General features: G+C 44.6%; 1 protein-coding gene across 5 annotated transcripts in view; it reads right to left on the bottom strand.

The window, feature by feature from the left end:
* Positions 1 to 18,508, bottom strand: part of DNAH9 (dynein axonemal heavy chain 9) — a 287,208-nt gene that overhangs the window by 186,842 nt on the left and 81,858 nt on the right. For 4 of the 5 annotated variants that reach the window (XM_070389508.1, XM_070389511.1, XM_070389509.1 and 1 more), the window contains exons 21-26: positions 16,439 to 16,569; positions 15,975 to 16,101; positions 13,819 to 13,971; positions 11,844 to 11,969; positions 8,651 to 8,890; positions 8,154 to 8,314 (exon numbers count right to left, since the gene is read on the bottom strand). In XM_070389508.1, the coding sequence (XP_070245609.1) occupies positions 8,154 to 8,314; positions 8,651 to 8,890; positions 11,844 to 11,969; positions 13,819 to 13,971; positions 15,975 to 16,101; positions 16,439 to 16,569 (938 nt within the window). Of the gene's footprint in view, positions 1 to 1,380; positions 1,512 to 8,153; positions 8,315 to 8,650; positions 8,891 to 11,843; positions 11,970 to 13,818; positions 13,972 to 15,974; positions 16,102 to 16,438; positions 16,570 to 18,508 lie in introns of those variants that run through there. The other variant, XM_070389512.1, reaches the window with a different exon arrangement.

The raw sequence follows: 18,508 nt of genomic DNA, 5'->3' as shown, positions 1-18,508 counted from the left end.
AAAGATAAGCAACAGGCTGGGATAAAATGCTTGCAAACACATATGCAATATATCCAGAATATACAAAAAAGTCTGAGAACTTAGTAAGAGTACAAACAGCTCAAACAATAGACAAAAGATATGAACAGAAATTATGCCAAAGAATATATACAAATGGCCAATGAGCACATGAAAATATGCTCAATATCATTATTACAGAAATACAAATTAAAACTCAAATGAGATCCTACTTCACATCCACTAGAATGGCTACAATAATAAGACATAATAATAAATGTTGTCAAGGATGTGGAGAAATGGGAAGCCTCACACATTGCTGGTGGGGATATAAGACAATCAAGTTAGTTCAGAAAATAATTTATCAAAAAGTTAAACATAAAACTGCCATACCACCCAACAACGCCTCTCCTAGGTATTAACCCAAGAGAAATTAAAACATATGTCCATGCAAAAACTTGCAAGCAAATGTTCACAGAAACACTGTTTGTAATGGCCCCAAACTAAAAATTACCTAAGATAACTGGATAGGCAAAATATGTCATTATCTGTAAAATGGATTATTGTTCAGAGATAATAAGTAACAAATTACTGACACATATTTTATAAGGAAAAACCCCCAAACATCACATAAAATGAAACAAGCCAGACACAAGAGACAACACACTGTAAGATTCCATTTATAAGAAATGTACAAAATAGGCAAATTTATAGAGATAGAAATAGATTAGTGACTGCACAGGACTGTGGGTGGGAATGAGGATTAACTATAAATGGCCATGAGGGATCTTATTGAGGAGCATAAAAATGTTGCAATTGATTTATGGTGATGTTTACAGTACTTGATAAAGTTACTAACAATCATTGAATTATACACTTGGGTGGGCAAAATTTTTGACATAAAATAAAGCTCAATAAGTTGTTTTAAATATATATATTTCATTATATATACATATATATAATAAAAAAAACCTTATATAGGAATAAAAAATTTAAAACTCCCTAGAGGTAATGATACACAGCAGCAGCAGCAGCAGCAGCAGCAGAGGTAACCATAAGAAACACTCAAATCTATACGAAGATATTTATAAACTTTTCTAAGAAACACAGCTGAAGGTGTTGCAGGAAGGGGGACCCCTTCCAGGCCCGAAACTGGGCTCTTGTCTAATACTCGGAAATGAATTGTCTGAGGAGACACATGTGCTGACAAAGCAAGAGATTTTATTGGGAAAGGGCACCCAGGTGGAGAGCAGTAGGGTGAGGGAACCCAGGAGAACTGCTCTGCCACAACTCACAACCTTGGGTTTTATGGTGATGGGATTAGTTTCCGGGTTGTCCTTAGCCAGTCATTCTCACTCAGAGTTCCTTCCTGGTGGTGCTCACCTTGTTCAGCCAAGACGGAGGCCAGTGAGGAGGATTCTGGGAGGTGGTCAGACATGTGGTGTCTCTTTTTGACCTTTCCCGGACACTTTTGGTTGGTGGTAGCTTATTAGTTCTGTGTTCCTTGCCAGGACTTCCTGTCATAAAACAACTCATGCAAATGGTTACTATGGTACCTAGCCAGGGTGGGCAGTTTCCGTCAGTGTGCTTCCCCTAACAAAGGTATGAACAAAGAGAAAGAGAGCACATGTTGTAAATATGTGAGGCCATTTTTTCAAAATTAATTTGAAGGTTTTAAGGCTCACCAATTAAAACCCTAATCATTTATATTTTGGGACTTGACAAAATGATTAAAGCTCATTTGAAAGAAGAAAGGAAGAGCTTAAAAAAAAAGGAAAATGCAAATAGATAATACCTTGCTATAAAAATATTACAACTGGCAATACAGCTGCAGTCCTTAAAGAGTACAGCATATAGATGGGTTAACATAATGAGGAAACAGAGGAAGAACAGATAGGCTGAGGCAATTTGATAGACTCAAAGCTTTGAACAGGGTGATGGTTAGAAGTATCTTTTCCCACTCAGTACACTGTCTTTTCATTTTGCTGATGGTTTCCTTCATGGTGCAGAGGTTTTCAAAAGAATGAAATTTTGCCATTTGCAACAGCATGGATGGCACTGGAGGGTATAATGCTAAGTGAAGTTAAGTCAAACAGAGAAAGACAAATACTGTACATTTTCACTTCTATGTAGAATCCAAAAAAATAAAGTGAATGAATATAACAAAACAGACAGATACACACAACAAACTAGCAGATATCAGTGGGAAGAGGGTTGAAGAGAGGAATAATATAGTGGAAGGGGATTAAGACGTGTCTCTCTGGTATGTACAAAATAAATAAGATACAAGGATGTGATGTACAGCAAAGGGAATAGAACCAATATTGCATAACAACTTTTTTAAAATGTATTTATTTATTTGGGCTTCCCTGGTGGCTCAGATGGTAAAGAGTCTGCCTGCAATGCGGGACTAACCACAGTACATTTATTTATTTACTTTATGGGAGTCTAATTGCTTTACAACGTTGTGTTAGTTTCTGCTGTACAACAAAATGAATCGGCTATATGTGTATATATATCCCCTCTCTCTTAAGCCTCCCTCCCACCCCACCCCCAATATTTTACAATAACTTTAAATGGAGTATCATCTATAAAAACATTGAATCACTATGCTGTATACCCAAAACTAATATTACACTGTAAATCAACTATGTTTCAATAAAAACTTGAAAACAGAGGGTATCATTTTGCTATGGGTGTGTGTGCTCAGTCGTGTCTGACTCTTTGCAACCCTATGGACTGTAGCCTGCCAGGTTCTTCTGTCCATGGAATTTTCCAGGCAAGAATACTGGAGTGGGTTGCCATTTCCTTCTCCAGGGGATCTTCCTGACCCAGGGATGGAAACTGTGTCTCTTGCTTCTCCTGCATTGGCAGATGGATTCTTTACCACTAGTGCAATCTGGGAAGACCATGACTTTGGTAATTGTGGCCTATTCAGAAAATCACCCTCAGACTCTTGCATCAATTATATCTCACCCACTTGCCTTAGTGCCTAAGAAATTAAGAGGTTCTGCAAATGGATAAGCAGTTGACTAAGACAATCCTTCCAGTAGGGGGCTGTGTGTGAAGGTGAGGGAAGGGGAGTGAAGCGGGGGGAGATCCTCCAAAGATGAAGAGGCAACCTAGGAGAACAGCTTTTGTTCAGCATAAAAAAGGATCTCCATTTAGCCCTTCAACTTAGCATTGTGTTCAAGTCCTGGGACAGTGGCTGAGCCATTGTACCTACTTATACATTCTGGTCCCATCCAGGCAGTGGGACGTTCCGAAGAAACAGGCATAATCAGTCGGACATACAGTAATGTGGTTGTGCCTTTAATGAATGTGCAGAGGCTGTGCAGATCAATTGTCCATTTGATTAATTCCTCTGGCAGGAGAGAATTAAATGTACTTAAGCAGTACACCAGCAAAAACTCAATGCTCTTTAAAATGTGATTTTCTGGGTGGAAGCCAATTTTTTTTTTTTTCTGGCCAAGACATTTCTTGAGATAATAATGGAAGTCAATGAGAAAATAGAATTTGCCGTATAAGTATGCACTCCACAGTAGAAGAGCATCTCATGTGCAGAACAAGGTCAAGCTCTGTACAGTATTCACTGATCTTTGCAGCAAATCAAGTTCCTATTTGCATTCTTCCATAGGAGAGGTAATAATGCCTATTTTGGTAATAATTCATTGTCCAAACTTTACCCCGTCCCTCTAGGAGGTATTCAGCATTAGAGTACTGCTACTGCTGCTGTGCTAAGTCGCTTCAGTCGTGTCGCTGTGCGACCCCATAGACAGCAACCCACCAGGCTCCCCTGTCCCTGGGATTCTCCAGGCAAGAACACTGGAGTGGGTTGCCATTTCCTTCAGCATTAGAGTACTAGAGATCTCTAACTCCAAAAGAGGCAATCATCGCCTTCAACTCATGGGCAGGTGTGAAGACCCAGGAAAAAGGAAAGTCGTGTACTTTTTATTACTTGGAATAACGTCTGATGTGCCAGGGGAGAGGAAGGAAATACTCTGGTATGGGAAGCTGAATGCGTCAACCCAGGTCTCAGAAATCATTTCACTGCTTTTACACAAGGAATATTTCTCAAATGCCTGTTATTTGCTGGACATGATGTTGAGTCCTGGGGCACTATGGAGCAGTGAGCCAATCAAAGTCAATGCTTTTGTGGAACATAGAGTCCAAAGCTAGAGACAGACATTAATCAAGTTGCTCAAACATATAATAGCTTCATTTCTCTGCTCTGAGTGATATAAATTCCCAAACTATTAGCTCATAGTCCAAGGCAGGCAAAAAAAACCTCACTGTCAGAGAGAACACCCTTCCGGATGCCCTTCCTGTTTAGAACAGGTGTCTTGCTGAGAATCACCACAAAGGCAAAGACATGTGAGAGGGTCCCCTGTGAATGAAACTCCAGGTGGGAAAGCTTTTCCCTGTACCCACAGCGAATGAGCCCCTCCAACTGATTGTGATCCAGTGAAGCCCTAGTAAAACCCCTGAGACACCCGAACCCTCAGAGTTGCTGCTGCCTTTACTGTTCTAGCTACAGAGAAATCTGCCTCTCCCCCTGAACTGACGCTGTCTGCCTTCTGTCTTCAGCTGGGGCAGGGAGCAGAGTGGGTGCCCAGCTGAGAGCAGGAGAGAGCATAGGACCTGCTTCTTCTTTGGGAGCCAAGGCATAGACGGAGTCCCATGTGGACCCCTCCTTTGAGTCAATCCCCTCTTCCCAATTCTGTCATTCTTACAGCCTGGGTTTTCAACAATGAACTATCATTCATTTACTGCTGCTGCTGCTGCTAAGTTGCTTCAGTCATGTTCGACTCTGTGCGACCCCATAGACGGCAGCCCACCAGGCTCCCCCATCCCTGGGATTCTCCAGGCAAGAACACTGGAGTGGGTTGCCATTTCCTTCTCCAATGCATGAAAGTAAAAAGTGAAAGTGAAGTCGCTCAGTCGTGTCCGACTCTTAGCGACCCCACGGACTGCAGCCTACCAGGCTCCTCCATCCATGGGATTTTCCAGGCAAGAGTACTGGAGTGGGGTGCCATCGCCTTCTCTTCAATATCTACTAGATATTGGTAAAAATAGCAACAGATGAGACAGACAAAGATCTCTGAGAGGAAAAAGTTTACATTCCAAAGGGTACTGTTGCCAAGAAGCCAGAAGGTAAGTTCATTTCAGAATGTGGGAGATGCTGAAAAGTGAAAGTGAAAGTCATTCAGTAGTGTCTGACTCTTTGTGACCCCATGCACTATGCAGTCCATGGAATTCTCCAGGCCAGAACACTGGAGTGGGTAGCCGTTCCCTTCTCCAGGGGATCTTCCCAACCTAGGGATCAAACCCAGGTCTGCTGCACTGCAGGCGGATTCTTCACCAGCTGAGCCACAAGGGAAGCCCAAGAATACTGGAGTGGGTAGTCTATCCCTTCTCCAGTGGACCTTCCCGACCCAGGAATCAAACCGGGTCTCCTGCATGGCAGGTAGGGAAGCTCTTAGGGAGAGGATAAATGGGGGGATCCTTAATGTTATTTGTGTGTGTACGGGTATGTGTGTGTGTGTGTGTGTCTGTGTTTGAGAGGTGGGAGAGGTTGTCTTTTAGAAAGAGTGGTCATGGAAGGTCTTCTCAGAGTGAAGAGCAGAACAAGAAAGGATGAGAGGACGACAGCGGAGCAGAAAGCATGGGGAAGAGCAGTCCAGACAGAAGGGACCACACATATTCAAGGTTGTACCTTGAAATGAACTTAAAGGGATCGAGGAACACAGAAGAGGCCAGTGTGGCTGGACTGCAGGCTGTGAGGCCTCAGGGTGGTTGGCAGGAATTACGATGTTCCAAAAGGAATTCATATTTTAGTCTAAATGTAGTGGGGAGCAGCTGGAGACAGTGATGTGACCTCTACAAGCTCCCATGAAACAGAGAGATGCAAGAGTAAACAAATGAGTGGTTTGAGCGGGACTCTGGGTGGAAGATGAATTACAAAAATGAAAAGCATGGGGGGAGAGGGACCAGGAGGTCTTCCTCTATGGATGATGCTGGGACCTCCAGTGACTTTGAAGTTCCCACACCCCTATTCGTTCTGCGAGCAGAGTGATTACAATTTCACTAATTGTTATTTGGAAATATATCTGAGGATTTAGCCAGAATACAGGTGATAATACTTAAAATAGGCAGAGAGAAAATTAAGTAGAAGATGGCTCGGATTCTATTTGGCCACTTTAACCATCACAATTTACGACCGTGTCTTCATTACCTACGGGTTGCTTATTCTGGGTGAGCCAGTCACTCACATACACAGGTCTTTTTGCAGAAGAAGAGATTTAATGTTCAGTGGAATTATAAGGGGAAAGGGCACCAGCATTTAACAGAATTTATAGAAATCTCTGCAGAATTAATATACCATTTCTGACACGGATCATGACCTTATCTCCCTGTCCTTTCTGTCCTTTGCCCACATTCTTTTGTCAGATGAATCTTTACAAGTTTTCATCCTTTTTTACTCCTCTGATGAAAAAGTTTCAATAGTTGATCACTCCTTACTGGATAAAGAATATGATTTTCACATTTCACAGTTAGACTCTTTCCTATCTTACCAGGCTCATTCCTGACTACTTCCCCCAAAGTCCCTCTTCCAAGAACATGCTTTAAATTTTCCCACATCCACATCTTTGCCCACAAAATTCCAACCGGAATGCTAATCCGTAGCTCTTCAACTTTGGGGCATCCCAGACCACTTTAACAATTAATGGATGCTATAGATCCAACTCATGGCAAAAGGAGAAGGGGGTGACAGAAGATGAGCTGGTTAGATAGCATCACCAACTCAATGGACATGAATTTGAGCAAACTGCGGGGAATGGGGGAGGACAGGGGAGCCTGTCATGCTGCAGTCCTTGGGGTCACAATGAGTCAGACACGACTGAGAGACTGAACAACAACAGTGTACCTTTTCAATTGAAAAGGTGACACACGCACAGCTTTCTGTACAATTTCATGGATAGCCTGTCTGTCATCCTAAAACCAACTGAAATCCTACTAGAGTCCTACGCACCCCTCAGGGTCCAAATCAGATACTGTGTTCCTTGGAGTGTTCCTGGTCCTCTTCTTCCTGCAGTGGCTGAGATCCTCTGTGCTCAGAGGTCACTTACTTGGAAGTCTGTAGTGAGTGGCTCCGTGCCCTATTCTGTACTATGACCTTGCACATTTCCCTGTGCTATTTATTTTAGTAAGTTCAGTTGCTCAGTCACGTCCAACTCTTTGTGACCCCATGGACTGCAGCACGCCGGGCTTCCCTGTCCTTCACTGTTTTCCTGAGTTTGTTTAAATTCATGTCCATCGAGTCAGTGATGCCATCCAACCATCTCATCCTCTGTCATCCCCTTCTCCTCCCGCCTTCAATCTTTCCCAGCGTTGGGGTCTTTTCCAGTGAGTCAGTTCTTATCATCAGGTGGCAGAGTATTAAAGCTTCAGCTGAGGCATCAGTCCCTAAAATGAATATTCAGGACTGATTTCCTTCAGGATTGACTGATTTGATCACTTTGCTGTCCAAGGGATCCTCAAGAGTCTTCTCCAACACCACAGTTCAAAAGCATCATTTCTTCAGCATGATTTTTTTAAACTTTTGTTTTTCTTGGTCGTGCAGTGCAACATGCAACATCATAGTTCCCCAATCAGGGGTCAAACCTGAGCCCCCTTCATTGACAGCACAGAGTTCCAACCACTTGACCACCGGGGAAATCCTTCCCCTTATACTTCTGAAAGTTTTATCTACATGTGTCTTATTTCCCTCAACAAAACTGGAGTTTAAGTTTTAGTGATCTCTGCATTTCCAGTGACTATTGGTCCGCCTGGCGTAACCACTGAACCCATGTGCTCCAGAGCCTGTGTGCCAAAACTAGAGAATCTGTGCACCACAATGAGAGATCCTGCATGCCACAACTAAGACCCAAGACAGCCAAATAAATAAATTAAAAACAAACAAACGTGGCTCACTGATTTGCTCTGGGGTTTGCTCTGATCAGGCTTCTGTCCTATGCCATTTCAGTTTATGTTACAACTGTTGGGTTAAGTCTGGCCCTCGCCCTGCAGCCTTGCGGACAAATGGCAAGTGACCGTGGATGGTGAGAGCCAGACAGCAGAAGGCTCCTGTGTCAGTGGCTGATGCTAGTGCTCACCTGTCTGTCAAGGGCGTGATCACCAGGCGAGGGGTATTTCCCAGGTACTCATAGGAGTATAGAAACTGGGCATCACAGATGTTGGCGAAGCAGTGTTTGGCCTCGTCATCCCATCGGTGCCTTAGCTGGGACAGCCAGAGGAAGGCCTGGGCGTTATCTACCTAGAGAGGGAGTGGCAGAGTAGGTTGGTAAATCACAAGATTCAACAGGTAGGAGGTGGCCCCATGGCTGCAGAATTCACAGGGCTCAGGTGTTGTGCACAATTCAGGAGAGCAGCACACTGCCTGGTATGGCACAGAAAGCACGAGCCACTTGGATGATGCTGTTTTGCTGGGGTTTTTAAGGTAGGAGCAGCCACCTTGATCTTCTCCCAGATCCCCGACTGGGGCAGAGTTTGGAGGCCCTGTGTTTTGGCCACATGTGAGCTTCTCCCAAATCCCAATACTTGTGGTATAGCTACCCACAAAGAGTGGTACTCTTGAGAGTCCGGGACTCACCTTCTGAGCAATCATCTTGGCCACCACGTCCCGGGCATGGACATCGATGGTGCATATGGTCATGATCTTCTGCCGGTCCCCCTTGGAGAGCTGGCCAATGAGCATGGTGATGAGGGTTTTGAGCTGGGCCACTTGCTTCTTGTAATAGTCCTTCATGGCATTCTCATAGCCTTCCTCCAGCCTTGCAAATGCCATGCCCACCTCTGTGGTCCACCAGATCTGGGTGCAGGTCAGAGCCACCTATGGCACCAAGAGTTGCTTAGGAAAGCCATTACCAGGACTGTCCCTCAAACCAGCCCACTGTCACACAGCAGGGGCTGAGAATATAATTGTGTGGGTGATGGACATCCCTTCCCTCCCTCTTCCACCAGCACTGTTCCCTTGAACATGTGCTTCTAAGTCCTCGGAGATAAAAAGTGGGTACAACACAAGTGGGGAGAGTCCTTTCTGCTCTTGAAAAATGCACCATGTGGTTCAGAACAGCTAAAGGCTCATTCAGGTCAATGTTAGTAGCTTTTAGAAATTGCTACACTGACCTTTCTGTTTTTGCTTCTCAGGCCACAGCACCTTTCCTGTGCCTGGGAGGATAACAAAGTCTTGATTGGACATCTCAATGATAGTCTTTGCTCTGTTCTTCTGGAAACCCTTACAGTTGAGTGAGTATTCTAGCTGAGTGAGCCACTGCTGATTATGTGTGGCAGATTTTTTTCTTGACCATAGTACTTACACTATATCTTTAAAAATCTCTTCAAATTTTTAACTTTGAAAAGCCTGCTCTTTCTTTAAATTGGAGTCTGATTACTTTACAACACATGTTGGTCTCTGCTGTACAACGAAGTGATTCATCAGTTTATATGTATACATATGTCTCCTCCATCTTGGACCCCACGTCCCACCCATCTTGGTCATCACAGGGCACAGGGCTGAGCTCCGTGTGCTATTCAGCAGCTTCCCACTAGCTACCTATTTCACACATGGTAGTGTATCCATGGCAATCCCATCTCCCCATTCATCCCACTCTCCCCTTCCTGCCCTGTGTCCACATGTCCATTCTTACATCTGTGTCTCTAACTTTAAAAGGTCCACTCTTCACAGCTCAGGAAGGATGACACTGAAATTCAGTGTGGTCACTTTGATTTGTTGGAGAAGGAAATGGCAATCCACTCCAGTGTTCTTGCCTAAAAAATCCCATGGACAAAGGACCCTGGTGGGCTTATGGTCCATCGGGTCGCAGAGAGTTGGACATGACTGAGCAACCAAACAACAACAACACTTTGATTTGTATTCTTCAGAGATTCAAAATAAATAAATGGAAAAAGTGATTTAAATGAACCTTTCTTCTGCTTGCTGAGAAACAGAAGATTTAATACGGAAAATGCATAATTTCGATTCTGCATGGTGAAGAATTTAGAGACATGGATCCTCTGTGGTCCCACTTGGCTCAGGAGACACTGCTCTAGATGAATCTGTCAGAATGCAGGAAGAAACACATTTTCTTGCCTCAAAATTCTGATTCAGGCAAACAAGGAATCCTGGTGGGAATTATTCACTTCGTGGAGCAGAGAATTCTGTTGTAGTAAAAAGCTCTATTCTTGAATTTACCTGTTCCTTTTTGCCTTTGGATTTAGACATGTTTGGATTTTTTTAGAGGTTCCTCCTGCAGTGTAATCTTGTCAGAATGGTCTGAACGTGATGTGCAATTGTACTTGCGACTCCTGTAGCCCACCAGGTTCCTCTGTCCGTGGGATTTCCCAGGCAAGAATACTGGAGTGGGCTGTCATCTCCTTCTCCAGGGGATCCTCCCGACCAGGGAGTGAACTCATGTCTCCTGCATTGGCAGGTGGGTTCTTTACCACTAGCGCCACCTGGGAGGCTCCTTTCCTTCTGCAGCACTGGCTTATTTCTCTGCTCTGTCTACACTCACTGTCAACATTTCCCGCCTTCTCCTCCCTTCTCAACTACCGGCAGTGTGATCTCTTCACTACCACTTCACTGAGATGGCCTCACCATGGTCATGGATGTTCCTTAGCCTCTTTACTTGGCTTGACCTCTTAGACGTGTGTGGCATAACTGACCTCTTACCTGCTATCAACGCCTTCTGTTTTAGTTTCCGTGATTGCCATTCCCAGGTATTCCTTCCATCAGAAAAGGGACTGTTCCTCATTCTGCTGCCCTGGTTTCTCTGCCTATGCAGCCTTTGGATGATGCTCGTGGGTTTGATCTGCAGCCTCAGCTTGGTCTACACACTCTTACCTAACTCCTATGGCTTCAATCACCACCAGATATCTGTAACCCCCAAATGTACCAGCAGTAGTATTGGGTTGGCCAAAGAGTTTGTTTGGGTTTTTCTGTAGGATGTTACAGAAAAACCCAAAGGAACTTCTCGGCCAGCCCAATACTAGACATTAACAGGGAAGGGAGGGGTGGTGTATTGCAGCCAAGGTCATTAAAAAGTAACCTCATTAGCTCCCCCTCTTTCTTTTATTACCCTCCTGAGATCCTGGGACAGGACTTAGATATATCTTGGAATCACATCACTCCCATGCATGGTCTATAAGAACTGTGTCCCAGTTTCCTCCCCTGAATCCATCTGCTGCCCCTTGCTCCCTCCACCTGTTACTCATGCCTCGAACACATTGACTCTTGCTTGCATCTGAGCCTTTGTCCACATTCTTTCCCACACTTGGGTGCTCTTCCCTCTATCTTTCACCTGCCAACTCCTATTTCAAACCTCAGCCTAGAATCATGTCTTCAGGAGGGTCATCCCCAGACTCCATTAACCAGCTCCCAGAGGACCCCGACTTTCCTTTACCATCACACCAGGTCTCATCTTTAGGTGGCTGACTTCCACGCCAGTCTGTAAACTCCATCAGAGTGGGATTACATTGTCTTGTTTCCTGCTGGTGTCTCCTGTGCTCAGCAGGGAGCTTGGCATATACAAAGAGAGCTGGCTCAGTGAGTTAAATTGTCTGTTTTCTCCCTGCTGTATGCAGCTAATGGAGTCAAATGGACAACCCTTAATGCCCCGAGGTAACCGCTGAATTGCATTGTGGCTAACAATTCCCTGGTCCCTCCTGCTGACCCCTTCCTGACCAGCCTCTCCTGACCCTGAAGCATGGGTGAGCCTGGCAGCCCCAGGAGGCCGACAGAGGCCATGGAGGAGGAGAGCGCCTGAGGATGGATCAGAGGATACCTGAGCTGGGTAGTCAAAGAGCCACTGTTCCCTGGGCTTTTCTTCGTAGGCGGTTATACCTTCTGTCATCTCGTGCCTCACCGTGGCCTTCATGTGAGCCAGCACGTGGTTCAGCCATATTTCTACCTGGAAGAAGAGCTTGGGGTTAGACTTGGGGCTCCTAAGAAGATGTGCTCAGTGACACACGTTTTCTTCCACTCAGACAGAGGCACTGAAGAAGATGAGCCCAGGCAAGATGTGCAACCCCACATGGTTGCCCGAAGGCACAGAGAAACTGTTCGTTTGTGCAATGCAGGGCAATGGTAGTTGAGACCGAAGCTCAATTAACAACGGGGGAGGGGGCGGTGTGCCCACTGGGACCCACAGAGCAGAGGAGCAGGTTTAGGGAAGACAAGACTACTGACCAGAGATTAGGGGGAAATCTTCATCTGGATTGTGCTTGCATGCTCAGAACTGTCTGACTATAACCCCAAAGACTGCAGCCCACCAGGCTCCTCTGTCCATGGGATTTCCCAAGCAAGAAAACTGGAGTGGGTTGCCATTTCCTACTACAAGGGATCTTCCTGACCCAGGGGTGTAAATAAGTCAGTGGATTCTCATGACCTTGTCCACGGTACATATGGATTATATTTTCCAACTAAATGCTTTCTGAGTCTACAGAAAGAACACCCAAGGTTTGACTCAAACCCCAATGTCCCTTTCATAAAAATGAGATTTTTTATTTGGATTTGGATGAAGGTGGAACTCTGAAGAAGATCTTTTCTCCAGGCTTTACTCTGGACTGGATTAGCACCCCAGGGACCATGTTTCTTTGGATATTTAGGATAACGGGGGCTTCCCAGGTGGCACTAATGGTAAAGAGTACACCTGCCAATGCTGCTGCTGCTGCTAAGTCGCTTCAGTTGTGTCCGACTCTGTGTGACCCCATAGATGGCAGTCCACCAGGCTCCCCTGTCCCTGGGATTCTCCAGGCAAGAACAATGGAGTGGGTTGCCATTTCCTTCTCCAATGCATGAAAGTGAAAAGTGAAAGTGAAGTCACTTAGTCGTGTCTGACTCTTAGTGACCCCATGGACTGCAGCCCACCAGGCTCCTCCGTCCATGGGATTTTCCAGGCAAGAGTACTGGAGTAGGGTGCCATTGCTTTCTCCGACCTGCCAATGCAGGAGACTCAAAAGGCTTGAGCTGGATCCCTGGGTCAGGAAGATCCCCTGGAGTAGGAAATGGCAACCCACTCCAGTATTCTTACCTGGGAAATCCCATGGACAGAGAAGCCTGGTGGGCTGCAGTCCTTGGGGTTGCGAAGAGTGGGACATGACTGAGAACAGCACAGAGAAAATGGAAGGGAAAGAAAGAGAAGAGAAAAAAGAAGCAGAGGAGGAAAATGCAGTAGGATAATGAACAAAGACTTGTCTACTTTAGTGAAGATGGTGAAAGACGGGTCGGGGGGTTCAGAAGAGAAGGGTGTCGTGTTGTGTGTTTCCTGAACTGTGCCGGGGAGATGTGGAGCTTCTGGAGCAGGGTGGCAGTGGGCTCTCCACAGGGTAGGGCTGCAGGAGGTGTATGTGTACAGAGAAGTGAACGCTCAGGTTTATGGTTGATTTCAAAGGACATTTTCTCCCGGGGAAGGTGTCAGTGACCCAGATTCCCCAGTGGGGTGCCCCAGGGCTTGTCATGTTAAAGTCTCCTGGTGCCGCTAATCATTTCCAAACCCTTTTCTTGTTGACTCAGGGAGTTGTTTATGTGCATTTTATTGCTCTCTGCACAGGACTTTGAGTGAGGAAGATATACAGGTATTGACATGTGTCCTTCCCAGGGAGAGGAAAGTGGGCGCTGGAAGCTGCTCTGATGTCGGTTCAAGTCAGAGGACTGGGCAGGCCCCAGGCACAGACAGCAGTTCTGGTCCAAGGTCACAATCGCCATTCTGAAGGCTGATGCTTGACTGCAGACACTTGAGAGAGCAAGGCATGCGTTACCTGCCCACTGCAGTCACAGGGCTCGCTGAAGGCCACATATTCTCCTTCCTTGCTGTACATGCCAAGGCTGGTCTTGGTTGGCTTCTCACTGGCGTCCAGTTGGAACTGCATCTTGGCCATATTGTCAAAGAGTTTGGAAAGGTGGCGTTGAACCTATAAGTGGAGAGCATGTCCAGGAAGTCACTTATGATTATTGCTTAGAAGCTACTTATTATTATTGTATTGCTTAAAGGGCTACCCTGTGACAACCATTAAAGTGTTGGGTACCAAACGTTTAGAAGGAAGCTAGGGAATGATGAAGATGTGAAGATGGAATTTAGCTGGACTGGATAAAAGGGAATATAGATCTAGTGGGCAACACGCGTTAACTACAAACCAACAAAGCCACAAAGGTTTGAGTAATTTCTGCCTAATCTACTACGGATGGGAACAGACTGGAGCAATAACTAATTCATAAGCCCTCTTCCTAAGAAAACACTACTGTGCTGCAGGAGGGTAGGCACAGGAGAGTCTACAGATGAATGCTGCTGCTGCTGCTAACATGCCTAAATCTGGAGGATCAAGGGCAGTGGTGACCATGGCCTGTGGAAGAAGTCACTCAGATGTAGGAACCACTTTGAGGCAGGAGACCAGCCTCTGGAGGGTCCACATCAAGGGCCAGCAAACTCACACCAGGCAGAAAGCCTGGTTGTGCCAGAGCTTCTCCCAAGCATGGCATCTCATGATACGGAGGCAGTGATGCCTTGGGCAGTAATCCTAGGAGGGTGCCAGACAGAACCATACTGTGGTCCTGCAGTGAGAAGAACAGCAGGTGGAGAAGAAATGACAAACAGGAAGCTGCCTCAGGTAGAGCTTTTTTGAAATACAGGGGCCTCCTGAAAACTGTGAGTTTTAACCCTTACGTTTACGGCAATGAGCTCTCTCACTTATGAGATGGCGGGAGAAATTCTAAGAGTATTGAAGTAAACTGAAGGTGCTGGAGGAGACCCCACCCAGGGACTTGGAACAAATGATAGAGAAAGACTTTTCTTTATACAAGAACAAACAATTAACACAAGACCCGTGAAATTATCCCACAACTTAAAAGAAGGAGAAAGCCAGACTCAAGAAATAGAATAAAAGCATCTGTATATATTAGAAGCTTAATACAGGAAACAGAAGTAGTGTTGAAAAAATATCACCTTGTTTTGCTTTCAATTAAATGAAAGAAACATGAACTCTATAAAATTTGAGGTAGAAGATAAGAAGAATTGGTAGAGGTAGAAAAATAAAGAAAATAAATGGTACAGTGTAGTTTTTAACAGTGTTAGCAACACAAAAGGACCAAATAAAAACACACAACTTAAATATGGTGGATAAATCTGAGGGACGTGGATAAATCTGAGGGACATGGAAGAATGCCAAGGAAGAGGACTGAGAGAGAAAGAAGTGTATAAGTATGTACAAAAATGTATGAACAGATGAAGATAATAATCTCAACCTACGGAAATATGATGAATCAGAGGGAAAAAATTATCCACATAACCGGGATAGAAATACCATGTAGAGACTCCTCAGGCGGTCCAGTGGTTAAGACTTTACCTTCCAATGCAGGTGGTATGGGTTCAACCCCTGGTCAGGGAGCTGAGATCCCACATGCCTCATGGCCAAGAAACCAAAACGTAAAACAGAAGCGATATCATAACAAATTCAATAAAGACTTTTAAAATGGTCCACATAAAAAAAAAAACTAAGAAAAAAAAGAAATATTATGCAAAAGTATACTGAAAGAAAACATTTCCAAGATAGTGAAAGCCCCAGTTTTTAGAAAGGGAACAAAAACCTCATCATGTGTTAGAGAAAGATAAAGCAAGCATCCAAGCATACAGAAATTTTCAAAAATTTAATTTAAATTTTGATCTCTACAGATCAAAATTTGATCTCTACAGATCAAAATCAAATCTCTACAGAGATCCAACTGGAAAGAAACTGGGCTACCTAGAAAGGTTTAAGGGGAAAAAAAAAAAGCAGGTAGCCAGAGATGAGCTTAGGGACCGTGCTGATGGCAACATAGGTCAAATGGATACATTGCTTAATGGGGCATAATGGGGAACTTGAAACTCTCCTGCTGGAGCATCTCAATCCTTCTGACTTTCTACAAGCACTTCCCTGCTTACCTGTTGAGGGGCTGTGCCATTGGAAAGAATGTCTAGAAGATCAGAAGAGGAGAGGAAGTAAAACCTGGGGAAGGCAAGCCTTTTGGTGTCCAGGTACTCCACCAGGGCCTTCTCACACAGGCACAGCCTGAGGGCACACAGAATTTCCTTGTTAGGTTTGCCAGGATCCAGAGGCATGTGGCTGTTACCTAAATGCAAACGAGTGTGACTTGTGGATTACCCTCAGGAGTGATGTATACATGGGACATCTGTGGGCATGTGCGTATACCCCTACTAGTACATTTCAATCAGAATAAACACCTCTAACAATATCCCATATTACCCAAGCACACAGGCAAATCAAGGTACCCGACCAGATACACATGTTCACTCTCTCACTCGGGCAGTTAACTAAGGTAAGGACTTGAGAGACGAAGAGAGACAAAGCCTCTCCATTACAAAGGCAACTGCACACCGGCCATCACCTGCTCTGAATATCTTCCAGCTTTTCGTAAAGACCTGGCTTGTTGGTGGCTTCCACTACATTTGGCGTTTTCCGAGCATCATAAGCTAACTCTTTAAAGTCTATGTCGATGCCTTCAAATCTTTTAGAATCCTGCAAATTAAAGTGTGGAAAAAATTAACCCCCACTCCTTTCAACTCCAAGAAGCTACCCTCATGTACCAAGCCTGCTTTTGAAAACCGCTCCTAGGTTGTATAACACAGAGATTAGGCCCAAAGGAGGAAATACCTTTAGATTGAATCAGTGGTTCTCACACATTTTGGTCTTAAAATCCCTTTATGTTTGTAAAACTTACTGGGGAGTGCAAAGAGCTTTCATTTATTCGGTAATATTATATCTATCAATGCATATTCTACATTAGAAGCTAAAGTTGAGAAACGTTAAAAAATATTTGTCAATTCATTTAAAATTACAGTAATAAGCACATTATGTTAATATAACACATATTTTAATTCAAAATAAGTATATTTTCCAAAACAATATAACTTAGAGGAAAAAGTGGCATCATTGCATTTTTTTTTTTTTTTTCCAAATCTCTTTAATGCCTGACTTAGAAGATAGACAGATTCTCTTCCCAGCTTCTGCATCCAGTGTGTTGTGATATCACACCATGTAGCCTCTGGAAAATTCCACTGTGTGCTAATAGAAGAACAAGTGAAAACAGCAAATGCCATTTTAGTATTATTATTAATATAGCTTTGACCTTGAGGATCCCCTGGAAAGGTCTCAGGGACCCCTTGCCAGAAGTCATCAGACCACACTTTGAGAATTGTTGGCATAAACTACATAATTCCTAAGTCAGGCAGATGGTGGATCCTATGTGCTTTCTGGGCCCAAGCAAAATTTCTATAACCAAAGTAAGCATTTTGGCAGCAAAGGTGCTATTATGATGTCAAAGTGAAAGTGAAAGTATCAGTTTCTCAGTCATGTCCAAATCTCTGTGACCCCAAGGACTGTGGCCTGCCAGGTTTCTATGTCCAAGGCACCCTCCAGGCAAGAATACTGGCATGGGTAGCCATTCCCTTCTCCAAGGGATCTTCTTGACTCAGGGATCAAACTCACGTCTCCTGCATTGGCAGGTGGACACTTGACCATCTGAGTCACTGGGAAAGCCCGTGATGTCAAAAGTAATTAAATATTATCATTTTCCCCAAATACACACACTCTCACAGTGTTGTTGAAATGACTGAGACAATACTAAATGCAAAGCACCTCACCCCAACACCTGATACCTGGTGAGAGCTTGTGTGGTTATGATTACATAACAACAATCATAGTGGTATGTGCTGAACATTCAGCTTTAATGAACTTCTGGATGTAGGGACTGGGCTTAGTCTCAATTTACAGATGAGAAAACCAGGGCACCGAGAGTTCAAGTAACTTCCCTCAGGTCCTTGAGAGGGTGGACTCAAGCCTGGGCTGCTGGCCCCAGTCTGCTGGGACCTCTGTGACCCATGCCTCTCTCCTATCAAGACTCAAATTACGATTCCTTAAGTGAGGTATCTTTCACCAGTCAAAAATGAAAAATTATTAAGATTATAGACTCATCAGAAGATTTCCCTGGTGGTACAGTGGGATAGGAGTCTGCCTGCCATTGCAGGGGACACGGGTTTCAACCCTGGTCCAGGAAGATTCCACGTGCCTCGGGGCAACCAAGCCTGTGAGCCCAAATGCCTAGAGCCCATAGTGTGCAACCAGAGAAGCCACCACAATGAGAGACCTGTGCACCACAACTGGAGGAAGCACAAGCAAAGCAGTGAAGGCGCAGCACAGCCAAAAATAAGATAAACAAATAGAAAGGAAGGGTCAGAGATAAGGGACTTCCCAGGTGACTCCTGGTGAAGAATCTATCTGCCAATGCAATTGACATAAGAGACACGGATTCAACCCCTGGTTCAAGAACATTCCCTGGAGTAGGAAATGGCAATCCACTCCGGTATTCTTGCCTGGAGAACCCCATGGACAAAGCAACCTGGCGGGCTACAGTCTATAGGGTCACAAACAGTCAGAACATTACTGAGGGACTGAGCAT

The sequence above is a fragment of the Bos mutus genome, chromosome 19 (genome assembly GCF_027580195.1).
Source record: "Bos mutus isolate GX-2022 chromosome 19, NWIPB_WYAK_1.1, whole genome shotgun sequence".
NCBI lineage: Eukaryota > Metazoa > Chordata > Mammalia > Artiodactyla > Bovidae > Bos > Bos mutus.
Note: the sequence above shows the minus strand (reverse complement) of the source record. Positions and strands in the feature narration are given on the sequence as shown.